Here is a 21092-nt window from a genome sequence, read left to right on the forward strand (position 1 = left end):
TGCCAAATTCTCTGAAACACCTTTGGAGACGGCTTATGGTAGAGAAATGAACATTCATTGCACGGCAACAGCTCTGGTAGACATTCCTGCAGTCAGCATGCCAATTGCACGCTCCATCAAACGTTGTAACATCTGTGGCATTGTGCTGTGTGATCAAACTGCACACTTCAGAGTGTCCTTTTATTGTTGGCAGTCTAAGGCACACCTGTGCAATATTCATGCTGTCTAATCAGCACCTTGATATACCACACCTGTGAGGTGGGATGGATTATCTTGGCAAAGGAGAAGGGCTCACTAACAGAGATTTAGACAGATTTGTGAATGTACTTTTGTGTATGTAAAAATTTTTTCAGATCTTTGAGTTCAGCTCATGCAAAAAGGGAGCAAAACCGAAAGTGCTGCGTTTATATTTTTGTTCAGTGTAACTTCGTCTCATCTGACGCTGTATATTTTAATGATGTACAGAGATGGATCTCCGTACAGCATTAATCTAAGGTTTTGAGAGAAACAACTTCAGATCTAGGATCCATAGCTCACTTCACTCGTCACTAGTGATAACATTCTGTCCCCCTTTCGCATAACTGCTGTAGCCAATCACTGGCTGCATTTTCATTTACTGTTGGATGCATTCATGTCCATATGAGGGTTCCACTAGACTTTCATGGGTACTATATTAAATATCTTTGAAATTTCAAGATCTTTTAGCTTTTCATATAATTAAATTATTTTTTAATCTTTTTTTCACATTTTGTGTTTCTTACTTACCCTTTCTGAAGAAGGAGTCACCTAGCTTTCCATGAGTATTTTCAGATTTGTCTTTCATAGAGTTAAAAGAAGTACGGCTTGCTACCAAATTAATTTGTTCCTCAGTCAATGAAAGTCTAAAGAATTCAGATATTTTTTTCAGTGCTGTTGGATAGTCCTTAATAAAAAAAGAACATGTATTGCTTTATATTGCATGTCATTTTAGCAAAAGATACTGGCAATAAAAAATACTTTATGGCATATATTGTCTGTATATCTGTATTTAATGCTGCTATAACATTTAACTAGGGCTATGGAGTCAGAGTTGTGGAGTCTGAGTTAAAGCTAGTGGTTGGAGTCTGAGTCTGTAGAAATGTACCAACTCAACAACACATAAAAAAAAAAATCTTTTTTTAATATTGTGTAATTCATTTATATTTATTAACTTTCATTCAGGTTAAGAAAAGTTTTTAAATGTTAATAAGTATATTTTATGTTCTATCAATCTAATGCCCTTATTTATCAAACACAGTGTAAGGTTTTCTAGTGTTCTAGCTCTTACCTCTCATGTGTTCTCTCCTGTCCCTTATACTTGGTATTTACATGATGCTCCAGGACCCTCAGCTACAGTGCCTGAAACTGTGCTACACATGCTCAGTAAGTAGTATGTTCATCCTCTAAAGACCAGTGGAGAATGTTTACTACTGGGCATGCCTGAAGTTATCTCAGAACTACTAGACAGAACAGGGAGACAACATTAAAGGTGTTGTCTGAGAATAAGCAACTTTTCACAGGTGCTTGTAGCCTGTCCCTGCAATGGAAAGAATCATACCTACCTGCTGCTCTGGTCCTGCATGGCAACGCCTGTGTGTCCATCTTCCGATATACTGATTGTTTAAATCATCCTGTTTACTTCTTTACTTCCTCTCCCGCCCAGACATGACCATCTGCTCCGAGCCAGCCAATAACTAGCTGTGATGTGTCTCTTGTATGCCCATCCCGGAGAAAGTAAACAAGACATGGACCGGAAGATAGACACACAGGAGCCAATGCACAGGAACATTGCTGCAGGGAGCAGGCAAGTATAAGATTTCCATAGTGGAGGCAGACTCCAGGCTCCTGTGAAAAGTTATTTATTTATTTATTAAGTTAGTTTAGTTATTTATTAGTCTTTTTATAGTAAGCACTGAATACAGCAGCTACACTTTTTTTCTACTATTTTATTCCCGCTTTGATTTGCACATGATTCTATGCACTTACAGGGCAGCACACCTAGTAACGCAGCTGTATAGCGATGGGTGCCAGCGGTATTGAACTTTACCAAAGTGATAATCAATAAAAAATAAATGAATATACTGCAGCACTTCCAGTAGGTGAAAAAACAGTGGGATCCTTTATTCACCCATGCTTTATTAAAGTGATTAACTGTGTAACAGTGTTTTCCAGTTATTAAATGCAAAGTGCTTTGCATATTCACGTACATGAATTAAGAAAATTGCTGCATGCGGTGTGTTGCAGCAGCGATGATCGCCATGTCAGGGTGCACCAAATTAGAGTAGGACCCACTCAAAAGAAGCAACCTTGAGATAGTGAGTAAGCTATGCATTTTGATCAAAACCAATATAATTGGCCTTGTACAGAGTTTATGAGTTGTGCTGAAAAGTGATCTATAAGTGATTAGAGAATTGATAATAAGAAGCAACAGATCAATGCATAGGATGTGAATGCTCTTTCTGGAATTGTTCTTTTTGGAATTATACTTTAATAAGATATATTACAATACTATTAATTTCTGAAAATATCATAACTTTATAACTGGAGGTACATTTTAACCACTTAAAGTCAAATTCTAAGAGCCATAAAAAAAATTCATTTTCACTTCACAAAGCCATAAAAGAGCATATACTTCCTCTGGGTAGATCATCCGTATCTGATTGGTGACTGCCAGAACCTCCTGCCATTCAGCTCTTTGAGAAGGCACAAACACTCCTATGAGAGCACAGCCTTCTTGCAGCTTACCAAGTATAGTGCTGGGTCTTTTAATGCCTTAGGGTACTTTCACACTTGCTGCAGAGGATTCCGTCAGGCAGTTCCGTAGCCGGAACAGCCCGCCGGATCCATCAATACGAACGCAAATTAATGGCATTTGTCAGTTGGATCCGGATGCGGATCCGTCTGACAAATGCATTGAATACCGGATCTGTCTATCCGGTGTCATCCGGAAAAACAAATCCGGTATAAAATATTTTTTTGCATTTTTAAAGGTCTGCGCATGCGCAGACAGGAAAGCCAGATCCGTTTGGTTGCTGGAATACTTAATGCTGGATCCGGCACTAATACACTTCAATATAAATTAATGCCGGATCCGGCATTCCGGCAAGTGATCAGCATTTTTGGACGGAGATAAAATTGCAGCATGTTGTGGTATTTTCTCTGTCAAAAAAACATAAGAGGGACGGAACTGATGCATCCTGATGCATACTAAACAGAATGCACTCCATTCAGAATGCATAAGGATAAAACTGATCAGTTTTTTCCGGTATTGAGCTCCTGTGACAGAACTCAACACTGGAAAACAAAAACCCTAGTGTGAAAGTACCATTAGTCACCACCAATACGCCTTTTTACGGCAGTCACTAAGGGGTCTTAGGCTGGGCCACCGCCTTTTAATGGCTGCCTAGTCTAAGCGTTGTAAGGGTCCCCTGTGCAGCGGAGAGCAGGGGCTCGACTCTCACATGAGAGCCGTGCTCTTGCTCTAACAGACCGGACCGACAGGAGTGCTAATCCGGGCTGTTTAACGCCTTATATGTCATGGACAATGGTGCCCGCCGCATGTAAGTGGTGACAGAGGGAGCAGACTCTCTCTGTCTTGCCTCGGCACCTCGCCAATGGAATCGCAGAGTGCTGATGTGTGTAAAGGCTGGCTGAGACCTGGTATAGGCCCCAAGCCTGTTGTAGTCAGACAAGTGGTAAAAAAATATATTTTTTTTAATAAAAAAATACACTTTTCCCCCCTGAAAATATGTTTTTTAATGAAAAAATTGCAAAAATATAATCTCCCCCACATGTTATTTAACTCCCCCATAAGTTATTTAACCCCAACTGGTGCAAAGAGTTGCTTCTCATTTCTTAAACAACCATGTCGAAAGATACATCTCATGGTCCTGGAAAATATGTTAGTCTGTTTGAGAAGGGTCAAATCATTGGCATGCATCAAGCAAAGAAAACATCTAAAGAGATTGCAGAAACTACTAAAATTGGGTTGAGAACTGTCCAACGCATTATTAAAAACTGGAAGGATAGTGTGGAACCCATCGTATTCGAAGAAGAAATGTGGCGTAAAAAAATCCTGAATGATTGTGATCGGCAATCAGTTAAATGTTTAATGAAATCAAATCGAAGAAAAACATCATTAAAACTCAGGGCTATGTTTAATAGTGAAAGTAAGAGCATTTTCACACGCACAATGCAAAGGGATCTCAAGGGGTTGGGACTAAACAGCTGTGTAGCCATAAGAAAACCACTAATCAGTGAGGCAAACCAGAAAAAAAGGCTTCAATTTGCTAGGAAGCATAAAGATTGGACTCTGGAGCAATGGAAGAAGGTCATGTGGTCTGATGAGTCAATATTTACCCTGTTCCAGAGTGATGGGTGCATCAGGGTAAGAAGAGAGGCAGATGAAGTGATGTACCCATCATTCCTAGTGCCTACTGTACAAGCCTGTGGGGGCAGTGCTATGATCTGGGGTTGCTGCAGTTGGTCAGGTCTAGGTTCAGCAACAGTATGTGCTCCAAGTATGAGGTCAGCTGACTACCTGAACATACTGAATGACCAGGTTATCCCATCAATGGATTTTTTTCTTCCATGATGGCACGGGCATATTCCAAGTTGACAATGCCAGGATTTATCGGGCTCAAATTGTGAAAGAGTGGTTCATGGAGCATGAGACATAGTTTTCACAGATGGTTTGGCCACCACAGATTCCAGACCCTAACCCCATTGAGAATCTTTGGGATGTGCTGGAGAAGGCGTTGTGCAGCAGTCAGACTCTACCATCATCAATTCAAGATCTTGGTAAAAAATTAATGCAACACTGGATGGAAATAAATCTTGTGACATTGCAGAAGCTTATCGAAACAATGCCACAGCGAATAGGTGCTGTAATCAATACTAAAGGCGGGTGTGACCGTTTTGGTGACTACTTTTTTTTGGGACAGGCAGTGTATTATAAATGCTAATTTTTTTCTTAGTCTCCACAGAAAAATGCAATAACATGCAATCAAAGAGCACAATTTACACCAAAATGATACCAATGAAAACTATGCTGGACCCAGAGCGTGTATGTAGCAGCCCTAGTCATTGAGAATGACAGGAGGCTGCTTCATAGGAAACTAGTACATTTCTCATAGACTCCATAGCTAATGCATTGGAGTCTATAAGTATAGCAATCTAATAATTGCTTGTTATAGTTCCCTATGGCAGGGAAGGGCAAACTGCGGCTCTCCAGCTGTTGTAAAACTACAAATCCCTTCATGCCCTGCTGTAGGCTAATAGCTGTAGGCAGGCTGGGCATACTGGGAGTTGTAGTTTTACAACAGCTGGAGAACCGCAGTTTGCCCATCCCTGCCCTATGGGAATGATAAAAAAAGTGTACAATGTTTTAAAAAATAAAAAATAAAAAATATATAAAAATTCAAATCACCCTCCTTTCCCCAAAATAAAAAAATATATAAAAAATATACATCATGGGTATCACAACGTGCGAAAACATTCATATACAATAAAAAAATATAAATATTAAATATCTTCCCCATACAGTAAATGGCGAAAAAGAAGAAAATGTCAAAATGGTCGATTTGCCATTTTTGGTTGCTTAATTTCCCACAAATAAATGTAATATAGAGTGATGAAAAATTTTTACACACCGCAGAATAGTATCAATAAAGTACGGATCGCCTCACAAAAATGAGCCCTCATACAGCTCCATATACATAACTACAAAGAGTTATAGCGGTCAGAATATGGCGATTAAAAAATAAAACTGATTTATTTTTTTCAAGCTTGAATATTAATCAGCTCTGGCATACCCACTTCTCCAATCCCAGCACTCTCCTGCCCTACAGGTGGGAGCCCTTCTTCTGCCATCTGCTTTTCCTCCTTTCCCACATCATCTGATATTGATGAGGATATGTCATCAGGAACATCCAGCTCCTCCTCTCTATGCATCTTGCTGACTTTTCTAGGACATGGAGACTTTGAAGGATAATATGGAAGAAGTAAAGCCAGCAAAAGATGAGGATGGTTATCATTAAAGTGAACCTGCCACCGGGATTTTGTGTATAGAGCTAAGGACAAGGGTTGCTAGATGGCCACTAGCACAACCGCAATACCCAGTCCCCAAAAAACGATTTGATACATATGCAAATTAACCTGAGATGAGTCCTGTCCCTGACTCGCCCTAAGGGGTGCAGACTGTATGGTATTGATTGGCACGCTGGCCCCGAAATAATAAAGGCTTCCATCTTATTGGTATTGAATTACATTTACAGCTGATGTAGGAATAAGTAAATGCAGGAATAACTAAATAAAACTTATGCAGAATAAGTCTCCCTGCAGTCTCTCTGCACCCTCCCTGCACTCTTCCTCGTCAATATTCTGCTATTAATAATTTTTAGCAACACTGTCCCTAAGACATGAGCGCTTGCCACGTCCCTCCCTATGCTCAGCTCACAGGACAATGGCAGAGACGCAGGATGAGGGTTATATAGGACTGTGACATACAGGGGATGGCTATCTGTGAACTGGCTGGTTGCTCGGTATTATGGATGAACTTGCATTTTCGTCCATTGCATTCCGCTTCAAATGGTTTGTTTTGCTCAACACTACTAAAAATGACGTCCTTATTCTGCGGGTCAATAAAATTACGACAACACCAAATTTGTATCGTTTTTTTTTTTTTTTCACTACTTAAAAAAAAAAAACTTTGATAAAAATTAACATTTTCTTTGCATTGCCATTTTCTGACAGCCATAACTTTTTTTTACAAATCCATCTAGTTTTTCATGGTACCATTTTTGAGGTATTTGTGACTTTTTGTTCATTGGTTTTTGGGGGGACAAGGTGACCAAAAATGGTGAATCAAATATTTTGTTTTCCATTACAGTGTTCACTGTGCTTTCAAATTTTTTAAATATTTTAATAGTTCAATTTTTTTTATTTATTAGTTTATTTTTATATGTAATATTGAGAAAGGGATGAATTCAATTTTTTGTATAATTTTTTACACCTTAGAACATGCAATCTTATGATCGCTTGTCCCATTGACCAACCAATTGGCTTTCATTGCGGGGGCTCAGATTGGAAGGCAGAGGGAGCCCTCTTCCTCTGCCTAACCACACAGATGCTATGATCGCTATTGACCCCAGCATCTGATTGGTTAAATAATAGGTTCCCTTATGTCCTACCAGCAGCACAGATGGGGCTAACTGCCCCTGTGGACTGGTAGGACCGGCGGAATTTTTAATGAGCCCAAGAACCAATAAACGATCTCCAGCTCCCTGAAAGGGAGGAGATCGTCCCCCAGCCCACCGTGGTTTTTTTTTGTCCTTTGGACAGGTGGACTGGCGTGTCGCTCCCCCTTCGGGAGCTGAAGAGTGCAGGGGCTATGTTTTTCTTAAACCTAAGGAAATCGCCCCTTTTTGTTGCTTTTGCCTTTATTCTAGGCGTAATCGTGGCTATTTTTTGTACAGGGTACCGTCGGGGGGGGGGGGGGAAGTGGCTCCCCTCCCCTCTTCTATCTCGCCTGGATTTGGCGTCTCTGCGGTGTCCCGCTCTCTCCCTGCCGCATGTGTGCGGCGCCGTGGGCCGCCATCTTCCGGAAGTGACGCGCTCCAGCTGCGCTACGTCACTTCCGTTTTTCTTTTTTTTCTCCGATGCGGTGGGGTTTTCTCCCCACCGCTCGGTTGTTTTCTCCTTATAACATCCTGAATTGTCAGGATAGCTTGGGGAGACATATAGGTTCAAGCTGAGCCTCGTTTAGGCTCTTTTACTTCTCTGGGCTCGGTACGATCGAGGCCCCGCCTTTTTTTAAACGCCCAGAGCCTGTCTTTCAGTGCCCTGGTTGCATCGCTTTCACAAGCTAGCTCCAGAGTTCCCTGTGCTTTGATATATTATCTAGATATATTGATTGGCTTGGGTATTTTTCTTCACAGCTCTATTTTGCTTCAGTGCTGGTGGGCGCCCATATGGTCTCGTTTCACCTCCACCTGGTGTTTGTAGGTGTTATGACCAGTTTTTTTCTCTTTCTTTACAGTTATGGCTTCCCCCAGAGATTCTGATCAGCGGAAGTCCACCGCCAAAAGGAAGCATTTGGCCTGTTACGATTGTAACACACCTTTGGACGACAACTGCCCTTACTCAAGGTGTGAAAGTTGTCGCACACAGGCATCCACGGAACCCACAATACAAGAGATGTTCCAGTGGACGAAAACTTACGTGGATGATTCCATTAAAGGAGTAGTGCGCCTGCTTAATGAGAGGCTACCAGGATCCTCTCAGACTCCCAGGGAAGTGGCTGCACCGGTCGAGAGACCTACCCCCTGTTCGGTGGGGTCTTCTTCTGAGGAAGAAGAATCAACTTCTTGTTTTTTTCTGCCAGAGAAAACGCAGAAGTTGCTGAAGTCCATCAGGTCGGGGGACCAGGATGTTGACATGGGGGAGTCCTCCGATCCCGCCGGACGGACACAGCGTGTCTTTAGAGCGGATGAGACCCTTCTCTCTGTGATGCGTACAGAGTGGAGAAAGCCTGAAAAAGGTCCAGTTCTCACCAGGAAATTCAAGCTTATGTACCCAATGGCTAGAACCTTGGTGGAATCGTGGGGTTCCGTTCCCAAGGTGGACATGGCAATAGCCAAGTTGTCCAGGCGCACTCTGGTCCCTGCAGACGATGGGTCTAGCCTGCAGGACCCTCTAGACCGGAGGGCAGAGTGCACCCTTAGAAGGGGTTACGCGGCGGCTGCTGCCTCCGCATCGACATCCACTGAAGTAGCCTCCTTCTTACGCTCCAAACTTAATCAGATCCAGACAGACGTGGACCAGAGCGTTTCTAGAGACGATAGCTTGACAGCGTTTAAGTCAGTCAATCTGGCCGTGGATTTCTTGTGTGATTCCACCCAGATGCAGTTGAAACTGGCCGCCAAAACAATGGCTCTAGTTCCGGCTGCCCGCAGACCACTATGGCTGAAGCCGTGGATCGCGGACAACGCATCCAAATTTAATCTATGTGGGCTCCCCTTCGAGCCGGATAGGCTGTTCGGGTCCGAATTGGACAAAATCATGGAGGGACTCTCCGACAAGAAAGGGAAGAGTCTCCCCCAGCAGCCCTTTCGGGGACGCCCCAGACAGGATAAAAAAGGCGGAGACCGTTCAGGGCAGCAGGCTAAGCGCAGAGATTGGGGGGGGGGGCCGTCTCGTAGATTCTCGAGACGCTCCCGCAAACCCACCAGGGAGGCGAAACCCTCCTGACTATGGGCCTTGGATAAGCCCTGCTACCCCCGCAGTATCTCCTCTAGACTTTCCCGTACCGCTCCCCCAAATTCCCGTGGGGGGCCGTCTCTCCCACTTCAAAGACTTTTGGGCCCAGCAGATTGCAGACCCCTGGGTTCAGGATATAATTTCTGCCGGTTACCGGGTAGATCTCATCTCCCCCCCCAGAGAGATTCATCGCCACGCGAAACTTTGGGTCTGCCAAACAAAAGATCCTAGAGTCTTATATTCAGGACTATATCTTCAAGGGAGCCCTGGAGGAGGTGCCGGCAGGGTAGAGAGGCCTAGGGATTTATTCTCCAGTGTTCCTGGTTCCCAAGAAGACGGGAGATCTCCGGATGATTATCGACTTGAGATTCCTCAATCGATTTATAAGGAAAACCAGGTTTCGTATGGAAACCATAAGGTCAGTCAGCCATATCCTCAACTCTGGGGACGTCATGGCTACTCTGGACCTCAAGGATGCGTACCTTCAGATCCCAATCCATTCCACTTCCCGGAAGTTCCTCAGGATCGCGGTCCGGATTTTAGGGGTTCCCTTCGGAATCTCTTCTGCCCCCCTTATCTTCACCAAGGTGGTGGTGTTGGTGGTGGCAGCTTTGAGACTTCAAGGACTGACTATTATTCCCTATCTGAACGATTGGCTTTTCATAGCCTCTTCAGTTCCGATCCTTACCCACCATCTTCAGATCGCAATCTCCTTTCTCCTCCGCCTGGGCTGGATCATCAACTGGCAGAAGTCGAATATGAGCCCATCGACTTCAATCCATTATCTAGGATTCGTGGTCGACTCTGTGGAGATGTCCCTCCGGTTGACTCTAGAAAGGAGAGTGTGGGTTCAGGACCTGGCAAAGGTCCTTTATGTCCCTCGTCGAGTCTCCATCCGGACTCTTATGAAGATGCTGGAGCTCATGTCAGCGGCTGCGGACGCAGTCCCTTGGGCACTATGGCACCTCCGTCCTCTTCAGTCGGAGGTCTTACGCTTATGGAACGGCAGCCCTGCGGGGCTAGATTCCCTGTGCTCCCTGCACCCGGAATTCCCTCAGATGGTGGTTTCGGCTACCAGCAGGGAAGTCTATGACCCAACCAGCTTGGCTCATATTGACTACGGACACGTCCCTTGTAGGCTGGGGCGCTCACCTAGACGGATCCCCAGTACAGGGATCTTGGTCTCCCCTGGAGCGGCGTCTCTCCTCCAATCTTCGCGAGATGCGAGCTATCCGGCTAGCCCTCCTTCACTTCACCCCTCAGATCCGGGGCAAAGCTGTGAAAGTCCAGTCAGACAATATGACTGCGGTTCTCTATATAAACAAGCAGGGAGGCACAAGATCATTGCCCCTTCTTTCAGAGATCGGGGTAATTCTTCGGTGGGCAGAGTCGAACCTTTCCCATCTATCTGCCACTCATATTCGAGGCTCCCTCAATATGATAGCGGACCGCCTAAGTCGAGGATTACCGACCATGGAGTGGTCTCTGCACCCGGAGATCTTCAGGCAGTTAGTTCACAGATAGGGTATGCCAGAGGTGGATCTCATGGCAACCAGGTTCAACGCCAAGGTTCTGAGGTCCTGTTCCCTTTACAGGGAAGACAACCCCCTGGCGATAGATGCTCTGTCGATACCGTGGAGGTTCAGGCTGGCTTACATCTTCCCTCCGTTTTCCATGATACCAAGGGTATTGACGAAAGTCCGTCAGGATCAGGCCTCGGTAATAGCCATCATACCGTTCTGGCCCAAGAGATCCTGGTTTACCCAGCTCATTCAGATGAGTCGGGGACAATACTGGAGACTTCCCCCGGAGCAGACCCTGGTGTCGTGGGACACTCACCTCTGCCCAGATCTGCACAGGTTCAACCTGACAGCCTGGAGGTTGATCAGTCCCTTCCCAACATAGAACGGCTTTCCGAGTCGGTCCTGAGAACTTTGTCGCATTCCCGAGCAGAGTCTACGAAGAAGGCCTACTCCAGGATCATGAGAAGCTTCATGTCATGGTGTGATTCCAAACAGGTGGCGTCTGCAGATCCGCCCCTTTCTGCGATATTACAATTTCTTCAAGATGGATTAGATAAAGGTCTTTCTCCAGCTACCTGTAAGGTACAGATTTGTGCCATCTCGGCCTGTCTTAACAGGCCACATTCTCGGGACCCACTCATCAAACGCTTCCTTAAGGGAGCTGAAAGACTAAAGCCTACTATACTGAAACCTATTCCCCAGTGGGATCTTTCAGTAGTGCTCAGGGGGCTAGCATCTCCCCCCTTCGAGCCATTGGAGGAGGTGGGATTTAGATTTTTGACTTTAAAGATGGTTTTTCTTCTGGCTGTAACTTCAGCCAAAAGAATCTCTGAATTGCAGGCTTTTTCCGCAATTCACCCTTATATCATTTTTCAGCAGGACAGAGTACTCCTGAAGTTTTTACCCTACTTCAGGCCGAAGGTCCCAACCTTCCAAAATATCAACCAGGTAATCTCTTTACCAGTTTTGTTTTCAGCCTCCTCCTTGGATACTCCAGCTAGAGACATTTCTAGATGCCTCCAGGTCTATGTGGATAGATTCAGAGAGTTCAGGATAGACGAGAATCTCCTCATCCTGTTTGCCGGTAAGTCTAAAGGCCGTAAAGCGTCTAAAGCTACCATTAGTCGCTGGATTAAGGAAGCCATCAGGGAGGCCCTCGTCTTCCAATCCCTAGATCCTCCGGAGTTTGTGAGAGCCCATTCTACTAGGGCTGTCTCCACCTCTGTTGCGGAGAGAAGACTTCTCCCCTTAGAGTTGATCTGTAAGGCGGCTTCCTGGAGTTCTGAGTCAACCTTCCTCTCCCATTATAGGATAGATGCTAGGATGGCAGAGTTTTCGGCCTTTGGGCAGACAGTTCTTAGTTCTGCCAGGCATGAGGACCCTCCCTAGGGGATTCTTCTTGCTATCTCCCCGTCTGTGCTGCTGGTAGGACGTAAGGGAATCGTTAATTTCTAACGATAATTTGTTTTCCCTTAGTCCTAACAGCAGCGCACAAATATCCCACCCTAAGTACATTATGCTTGTTAAAAACACGGTGGGCTGGGGGACGATCTCCTCCCTTTCAGGGAGCTGAAGATTGTTTATTGGTTCTTGGGCTCATTAAAAATTCCGCCGGTCCTTCCAGTCCACAGGGGCAGTTAACCCCATCTGTGCTGCTGTTAGGACTAAGGGAAAACAAATTATCGTTAGAAATTAACGATTTCTGAGTCATAGCCGATCCCATTCATTACAACCGGGTGGCTGCTGTATTATACAGCCAGCAGCCGCCACTTATGGAGTAAACTCAGTGCAGCAGCCCAATCCATACATTACCTTACGCATAATGATATGCATGCAGTGTCGGACTAGGGTATCTAGGGCCCACCCTACAGCTACGAAAAATAAATATTACTTGTTCATTTTTCAGGCTCAGTGTAGCACACAATACAGTGTGCAAAATAGAACGGTATTGTGCACTGCTCTATATCAGATTGTTTCTCGTTAAGCAGCTCATTGTAGTTGATAACCTGAAATGTTAAGGTCCCTTTACACAGGACGACAGAGCAGGAGATTGTTGGGAAGAAAGCGTTCCTTCCTGACAATTGCCTGCTATTTAATGGAGGAGAACGCTGTATTTACATCCAGTGATCTCCATTGTATGGGGTGCAGTGATTACTACTGTCATTGTTCTTTCCCATACTGACTACTTGTTTGCCGGCAGCAAATCATGATTACACAGCACAATCTACTTTCAGTAAATGATCATTTTTATGTGCGCACAAACGATTGAATTGCATTATCCGATGAAAGGGCGTTTTGTTCGTTCATCAGGTAATCAGCCTACATGGCATCCACCGCAGTCAGTACGCCCAAGAGCTACTAAAGCGAGCAACACGGTAACCTCTGTCACAGTGAACTTTTATTTATTGCTGCATTTTTTTGGTGCATATGAATTTTTGATCATTCAATATTACACTTTTTGGGGGCAAGGGGACAAAAAAAATTCTGTTTTTTGGGGCAATGGGATAGATCATGTCATATTTTTATAGAGCAGGTAGTTACAGATGTAGCGATACCTAATATGTCTATTTTTTTATTTCTGTTAAAGGGGTTGTGTCATCTCAGACAATGGGGGCATATCACTAGGATATGGGGGCCATTGTCTTATAGGTATGAGTCACACCGCTGGGACCCGCACCTGTATTGAGAACAGAGTGCGAAAGTGGTGGAGGGCACACTGTGCATACGCAGCCGCCCTTCATTAATTTTCTATGGGGCCGCCACAAATAGTGAAGTGAATGGGAGCGGTGGCCTGTCTTGCGCAGTTCGCTCCCATTTACTTCTATGGGGAGACTGCTTGGTGGTGGCCAGACCGGAGTCATCCATTACTGATATAGGTGGGACCCACATCTATAAGATAACCCATATGCACCCATTGTCTGAGATCAGACAATCCCTTTACAGTATGTTTTACACAGTGAAAACATTTATGAAAAGAAGATATCTTTTTGTGTATACATTTTCTGAAAGACATATTTTTTTTAATTTTGTGGGCGATTGTCTTATGTAGGAGCTTTTTTTTTTTCCAGGATGTGGTGACAGTATGATTGGTACCATTTTGGAGTACATACGATTTTTAGATTGCTTTAGACTTTTAGATTGCATTAGACTTTTTGTGAGGCAAGTTGTCAAAAAAATGGCTGTTTTGGCACTGTTTTTATTTAGTTTTTTATGGCATTCATCTGAGGGGGTAGATCATGTCATATTTTTATAGAGCGTCGTTACAGACGCAGCGATACCTAATATATGTCTGGTTTTCTTTTTTTTCTGTTAGTTATAATTTTATATGACTTTATTATGGGAAACCTGTGTTTTGCCAAGATACATTTGACCACAGACAAACACGGGCAGGGAAGGTACATAACTTTTATTGCCCACTGGGTGAACATTCTGACGGCCGTCAAGCATGCAACCCATGGCACCCGTGTAGATTTGGTGTTACCGCCACGGATTGCATGGAGGCCTGACTCTTCTTCTACTCCTCCCTCTCCTCCTCGGCTGGCTCCTCCTTTTCTGCTGCTACTGTCTCTTCTGCTGCATCCCCCAGCTCCCCACAACCTATTCGACGTGCCAGGTGAGACATTGTCATGCTGTGCTGCGGCTGTTGTGCCTGGAAGCCAAGAGTCACACCAGCCCTGCACTCCTTTCAGATTTGCGGTCACAGGCCGATCAGTGGCTAACCCTGCTCAATTTGACAGTTGGTAAAGTGGTGTGTGACAATGGTGTCAATATGCTGAGCGTGCTGAAACAGGGCATGGCATGCATTTCAGAAGATTTTACACGGCCATGGCTCGCCTTGCTGACATTCAGCGGTGACACAACCTGCCCGTCAGACGTCTGATTTGTGACTGCCCGACGCGATGGAACTTTATCTTGTATATGCTTAATAGGCTGCTCCAGCAGAAACGTGCAGTTAACGACTACCTGTACGAACTCTGCAACAGGACAGGTTCTGGGGAGATTGTTTTTTTTTTCACTGCGGCAGTGGCTGTTCATGCGCGATGCATGCAGACGTCTGCGGCCATTTGATGAGATCACCAAACTGGTCAGTCACAACCAGGGCGCCATCAGTGACATCATACCTTACGCCTTCTTTCTGGAGCGTGCATTGCGTTGTGTCATTGATCAAACCGTCGAGGAGCAGGAAGATGAGGAAGTCGTAATGCTGGATGAATTCCTAGGGGGGGGCTACTCCATCTGAGACAAGTCAACAACAAGAGTCTGAAGAGGAGTCAGAGGAGGATGGTGGCGGGGTGGAGGAGGAGCAAGAAGAGCATGCTTTAAACTTTTCTGGGAACCTTGGTGTTGTCCGTGGCTGGGGGGAGGAGAACGAGGACGACATTATCCTGGATGATCAGCAGGAGCCAGGCCACTCCACCGGTTCCAGTTTAGTGAAAATGTGAGCCTTCATGCTCCAGTGTTTGAAGAGGTACCCCCGTATAAAAAGCATAAAGGGCAAGGACCAGTACTGGGTGGCAACATACTTAGACCACCGCTACAAACACAAAATGGCGGAAATGTTACCACCATCACAGAGGGCTGTCAGAATGCAGCACTTCCAGGCCGTGCTTTGAGAAATGCTGCATACTGCTTTTGCGGGCACTGGCAGAGGAATTTCCACTCACAGAGAAACAGTTGTGGGTACCAATCAAACTGCGCATGGAAGAAGAGGGCGGTTTGAAGATGTGTTGGTCACTTCAGATATGAGATCATTCTTGGAGCCAACCCATCGATAGCTGTCCTCCGGATCCAGCCTCAGGGAATGCCTAGACTGACAGGTGTCCAACTACATCGGGTTAGTGGCCGTTGTGGACGCTCTGAGAAGTGATGAACCCCTGGACTACTGGGTGTGCAGGCTTGACCTGTGGCCAGAGCTGGCACAATTTGCCATGGAACTGTTGGCTTGCCCCTCGTCCAGTGTCCTGTCCAAAAGGATGTTCAGCGCAACAGGGGGGATCGTGACTGATAAGCGCACTCACCTACCTCACGACTGAATGAATGAGGCATGGATCTCGAAGGAACTCAACACCTGTGACGAGTCGACCACGTTTAATTGAATTTCCTCATGACAGCCCACAAATATCCGCCACCACCCAGAACAAATCATGGTCCTTGTCATAGGTAAATACAGCGGCATAAAAGGCCTTTTATGTCCGTTGAATGCCTAATTTTTGGGGCCTGTACTGGCCGACAGTTACATAATTATCCTGTGACCGCCTAATGTACCTCCAGCCACAGAATCCAAAGTACTTTGCTGTCAGGTGAATGCCTATTGGCTAATTTTTGGGGCCTGTACTGGCCTACAGTTACATAATTATACTGTGAACGCCTAATGTACCTCCAGCCACAGAATGCAAAGTTCTTTGCTGTCAGGTAATGCCTATTGCCTAATATTTGGGGCCTGCATTGGCCGACAGTTACATTTTTATCCTGTGACCGCCTAATGTACCTCCAGCCACAGAATCCAAAGTTCTTTGCTGGCAGGTGAATGCCTATTGGCTCATTTTTGGTGCCTGTACTGGCTGACAGTTACATAATTATACTGTGAACGCCTAATGTACCTCCAGCCACAGAATGCAAAGTTCTTTGCTGTCAGGTGAATGCCTATTGCCTAATTTTTGGGGCCTGTACTGGCCGACAGTTAAATTTTTATCCTGTGACCGCCTAATGTACCTCCGCCTAATGTACCTCCATTTACCTGCTGTTATGTGTTGGCCTTATACTACAGCGTTACCATTTATCTTCTGCTGCCTGAGGTGTTTACGTTTATTTTAGGTGCTGGCCCGTTCTGGTAGTGGACCATTCCTAGGAACACATTCCTTCTAAGAACCAGCTGCCGTCTGTTCCTGCTGAGTTTTGTGGAGTTATGTGTAGGCCTTATACTCAACCGTTACCTTTACCTGCTGCTGCTGCTCTCTGTTCTGATCCTGATGAGTTTGCCCTGGACTAAAGGGGCCTTACTGTAACCTTATCATTTAAAATTACACCAAAACATAACAATATTTAAAAAAACAAAAGCACACGTTATAAACGAAAAAACTATTTATGAACAATTTAACAAAATTAACATGCCTTTATGGCAATTTTTAAGTTGGTTCAGCAGGTCTAGCATCTCCTGCATCCCAGTGCGGTTCTGCTCCTCCAACTTTTGCACCTTGTACAGAAATGTAATGCGCTGCGCCCGCATCTTGCGCTGCAGCTTCTTCATTCCCAGCTCTGCTCCCAGAGCTCCTTGCTTGATTGTTGGTGCTCCTGCTGCAGATTTTTTATTTTGTCCTTTATTTTCTTAATTACTGTTAGATAAAAATAAAAAAATATTAAAATTGCTTGCAATTCAGATGCAAATTAGTGCATTGTGTGGATTATTTTTTATGTTGTCCCTCGATCGTTGCCCCTTTTAATGTTTATGTACATATTATGGATAATATTGCTGAGGGGTAAAGTCGCTTGCCGATAGGTGGCGAGCGGACTAGATGTTTTCATGGTATTTTTTTTTCAAAGCTTGCGGCTGGTCTATTCAGTGTTTAATATGTCTTATGGATTTTATTCATTTGTTTAACTATTCTTTAACCCTTTCACCCCCGGAGGGTTATATATATATTTTCTTGCGTTTTCGTTTTGCACTCCCTGCCTTCCCAGAGCCATAGCTTTTTTGTCTGTTCACATAGCCATATGAGGGCTTTATTTCTGTGGGACAAGTTGTACTTTCCAACGCCACTATTTTATATTGCATATGATGTAGTGGGAAGAGGGGAAAAAATCCAAATGGGGTGAAATAAAAAAAAAAAATGCAATTCCACCACAGTTTTAAGGGCTTTTTATTTATGACGTTTGAGGTACGATAAAACGGACCAGTTACTTTATTCTACAGGTCAGTACGAATCCGGTGATACCTTATATCTATTGTTTTTCTTGAGTTTTGATAGTGATAAAAAAATAAAAAAGTGGGAAAAAAAATCAGTTTTATTTTTCTGTCGCTATATTTTGACACCTATAACTTTATTGTCACGAAGTGTATGGAGCTGTATGGGGGCTAATTCTTTGCGGGGCAACCTGAACTTTTCATTGATACTTTTCTGGGGTGTGTATGACTTTTTAATCACTTTTTATTAAATTTTTTGTAGAAAATAAAGCAACCAATATATTTTTATACTATGGGCGTTTTCGCACATCGCGACACCCATGATGTGTATTTTTGGTTTTTTTGGTTCTTATATTTTTATTTTGGGAAAAGGGATGTTATTTGAAGATTTATTCCTTTTTTTACTTTCTTAAAAAAAAACTTTTTTATAGTTCCCATAGGGAACTATAACAATCAATCATCTGATTGCTATTATCATAGACTCCAATGCACTTGCATTGGAATCTATGATGATTTTAGTACTTTCCTATGGAGTCCTATTACAGGCAAAGGCTCCATAGGAAATACTATGCAGCAGGCTCCTGTAATTCACTAACCCTGGGTTCACACCTGAGCGTTTCTGAGAGGCGCGTTTTACGTGCGTATTTGTCTTGTGTTTTTATGCACGTTTTTTGCAATAGTAAACGCGCGTTTGACGCGCGTTTGTGTGATTGACTGCAGTGTTGTCCAATGAGTCTATGGCCAAAACGCGCGACAAACGCCCCAAAAAAAGCACAAGAACTTGTTTATGCGTCGGGCGTTTTACAGCGCGTTCAAACGCGCTGTAAAACACTCAAGTGTGAACCAGGGCCATAGGGAAGCATTGGTTTTCACGTGTTGAGCGTTTTACAGCGCGTTTGAACGCGCTGTAAAACGCTCAGGTGTGAACTTAGGGTAAGACAGGGGCTGCTGCACACACGCCCTGGCTCCTCCGATTGCCATGCGGGGAGCCGGAGCACAAACGAAAGTGAAAGCTTTTGGTTTTCAGCACGCTCAGATGCCAGGGTCCACGGCATCTGAGGGGTTAAATGTCCGCGATCTGCATTACTGCGGGTTGCGGACATGAGCCGTGGGTTTCTGCTAAAAGAAGCAGACGGCCACCCGCGGCTATGGCACCTGCAGAGGGCAGGAGCGGGCGCCATCTTTAAAGAACCGGCCTGGTCAGAAAGGGGTTAATAACGTTTGCCATGGCCTAATTTATCCATTTACATTATGTGTCCATGTTTCTTATTGGTTAATAAGGTAAAGTTAATGGGGTGTGTGTGTGTATATATATATATATATATATATATATATATATATATATATATAGTGACAGGGTGTCACAATGTTTTGCAGAGAAAGTGCTGGATGGTGTATACATTGCACCAAGTTTCTGGCACTTCATGTGTTAAAAGGCTCCAGGAAGGTTTGGTTTTCTTTGTATCCAGAAGCTTCCTGGGGAAAAGAAAGCCAGTTTAGGGTCCTGGAGTCGTTCAGGGAAGAGTTGGGTGGGTTCCCTGACCACCCGGAGCCAGTCCGGGTCTTACCTGCCTGGGGGACTGCTAACACAGATGTACTAATTAAGTCAGAAGCCCTGACCCAGGAGCTCTCTCGCTGGGAGTCTGGGCAGTCTGTTTGAGAAGCTGCAAGCCTAGGAGCTCTGAGAGCGGTTAGCTTCTCCACCTAACTACTGAACTGTAAGTTTTCCCCTTGAAAATGCTCTTTGTGTTTTGTGTTATGAGTTTAGCTAGGGCTGCCGAGTGAGATAGGCAGGAGCCAGACGGCTATTGTTACTTTGGTTTTTGTTTGTTGTTTTGAGCAACTTGCAAAATAAATTAGCAACAGTGTGACGCACAAGCTACAAAGGTGTCGATTGTTCCTGTTTCTGCCCAAAACAACCCCGCAGGAAGGTGTAACAGTTCAATATATATATATATATATATATATATATATATATATATATAATCCCATGTAAATTAAGTGGGGGATGTACGAAATCAGCCGGTTACATTATAAATCTCTACCTCGCTGTGTGTATAATGGCAAGGTAGAGATGTATGATGTAAATAAGTACTTCATCCCTTTACAAATGATTACTTACTGTATATATACATTACAGAGTGTTGGCGAGAGATACAAAAGTAATGTACGCATTGTACCTGGGCATATTCGGTCTTGGATCTCTCCGCTCTGGATACCTCCGCTTTAAATTGGACCATTATTTTTTATTATTTTTTATTATGGCCATTCTGTGGTGCTTAACTTTGAACTTCCGCAACAGCTCGTCGCCTAGTTCACGCACGATCCTCTGTTTTTCGGCATGGGCCCGTGTCAGATGATATCCCCGGCCCAACATGCGCTGCAAGATAAAGATGCAAGCATATAATCCCAATTTTTTTTAAATACCAGTATTGAAAATAATGTCCTCAACAAAACAGCAATAAGTATTTAAAGGGTTTCTACCACTTGGATTTGACATAATTAGGTGTCAGACACTAGCGCTCCGCTAGTGTCTGCTCTGCCAAACTATCCTGCTATAATAGATTTTGGGGCAGCCGTTTACCTAAAAAAAGAACTTTTATTAATATGCTTATGACCCTCTAGGTGCTATGGGGGCGTCATTAGCACCTAGAGGATCGGTCTACCTTCTGAAGATGCCGCCGCTCAGCACCTCCCTCCAGCCCGCCCATCTGCTTCGGAATGCATCAAACGGACGACTTCACGCGCATGCGCCGTGCGCGGCTGTATTCGGCGCATGCGCAGTGAATGTCCGACCGCTTCCCTGCTCAGACATCTCCACGATGACGTCATCGGCGCAGGCGCAGTGGAGATGTCTGAGCAGGGAAGCGGTCGGACATTCATTGCGCATGCGCCGAATACAGCCGCGCACGGCGCATGCGCGTGAAGTCGTCCGTTTGATGCATTCCGAAGCAGATGGGCGGGCTGGAGGGAGGCGCTGAGCGGCGGCATCTTGAGAAGGTAGACCGATCCTCTAGGTGCTAATGACGCCCCCATAGCACCTAGAGGGTCATTAGCATATTAATAAAAGTTCTTTTTTTAGGTAAACGGCTGCCCCAAAATCTATTATAGCAGGATAGTTTGGCAGAGCAGACACTAGCGGAGCGCTAGTGTCTGACACCTAATTATGTCAAATCCAAGTGGTAGAAACCCTTTAAGTCTTTGAAGGGGAAATATTAGATTTACTGTTATGGTTAGAATATCAGATTGTATGTGTGTGGGGTCTGAGCAATCTGATATTGTCCAGCTGAGCAGAGATGTACCTGAGTAGTGAAGGTACGGAATGGTGTGAAAAGCTGGTTCGCCTCCCCGTGATGCACCCTGGGTAACGCTAAATGAACCAGCAAATACTG

At 44.6% G+C, this 21092-nt stretch overlaps 1 protein-coding gene across 3 annotated transcripts in view; it reads right to left on the reverse strand.

The window, feature by feature from the left end:
• The window catches only part of LOC122934485 (sulfotransferase 6B1-like), a 247225-nt gene that overhangs the window by 2650 nt on the left and 223483 nt on the right, over window positions 1-21092 (reverse strand). Inside the window, exons 6-7 of one of the 3 annotated variants that reach the window (XR_006388668.1) lie at window positions 19881-20080; window positions 788-922 (exon numbers count right to left, since the gene is read on the reverse strand). Coding sequence is in view for 1 of the 3 variants with exons in the window: in XM_044289970.1 (XP_044145905.1) it covers window positions 766-922 (157 nt within the window). In the remaining 2 variants the exon portion in view is untranslated. Of the gene's footprint in view, window positions 1-765; window positions 923-16922; window positions 17132-19880; window positions 20081-21092 lie in introns of those variants that run through there. The other 2 variants (XR_006388667.1, XM_044289970.1) reach the window with 2 other exon arrangements.

This window comes from Bufo gargarizans, chromosome 4 (genome assembly GCF_014858855.1).
Source record: "Bufo gargarizans isolate SCDJY-AF-19 chromosome 4, ASM1485885v1, whole genome shotgun sequence".
NCBI classification, from domain to species: domain Eukaryota; kingdom Metazoa; phylum Chordata; class Amphibia; order Anura; family Bufonidae; genus Bufo; species Bufo gargarizans.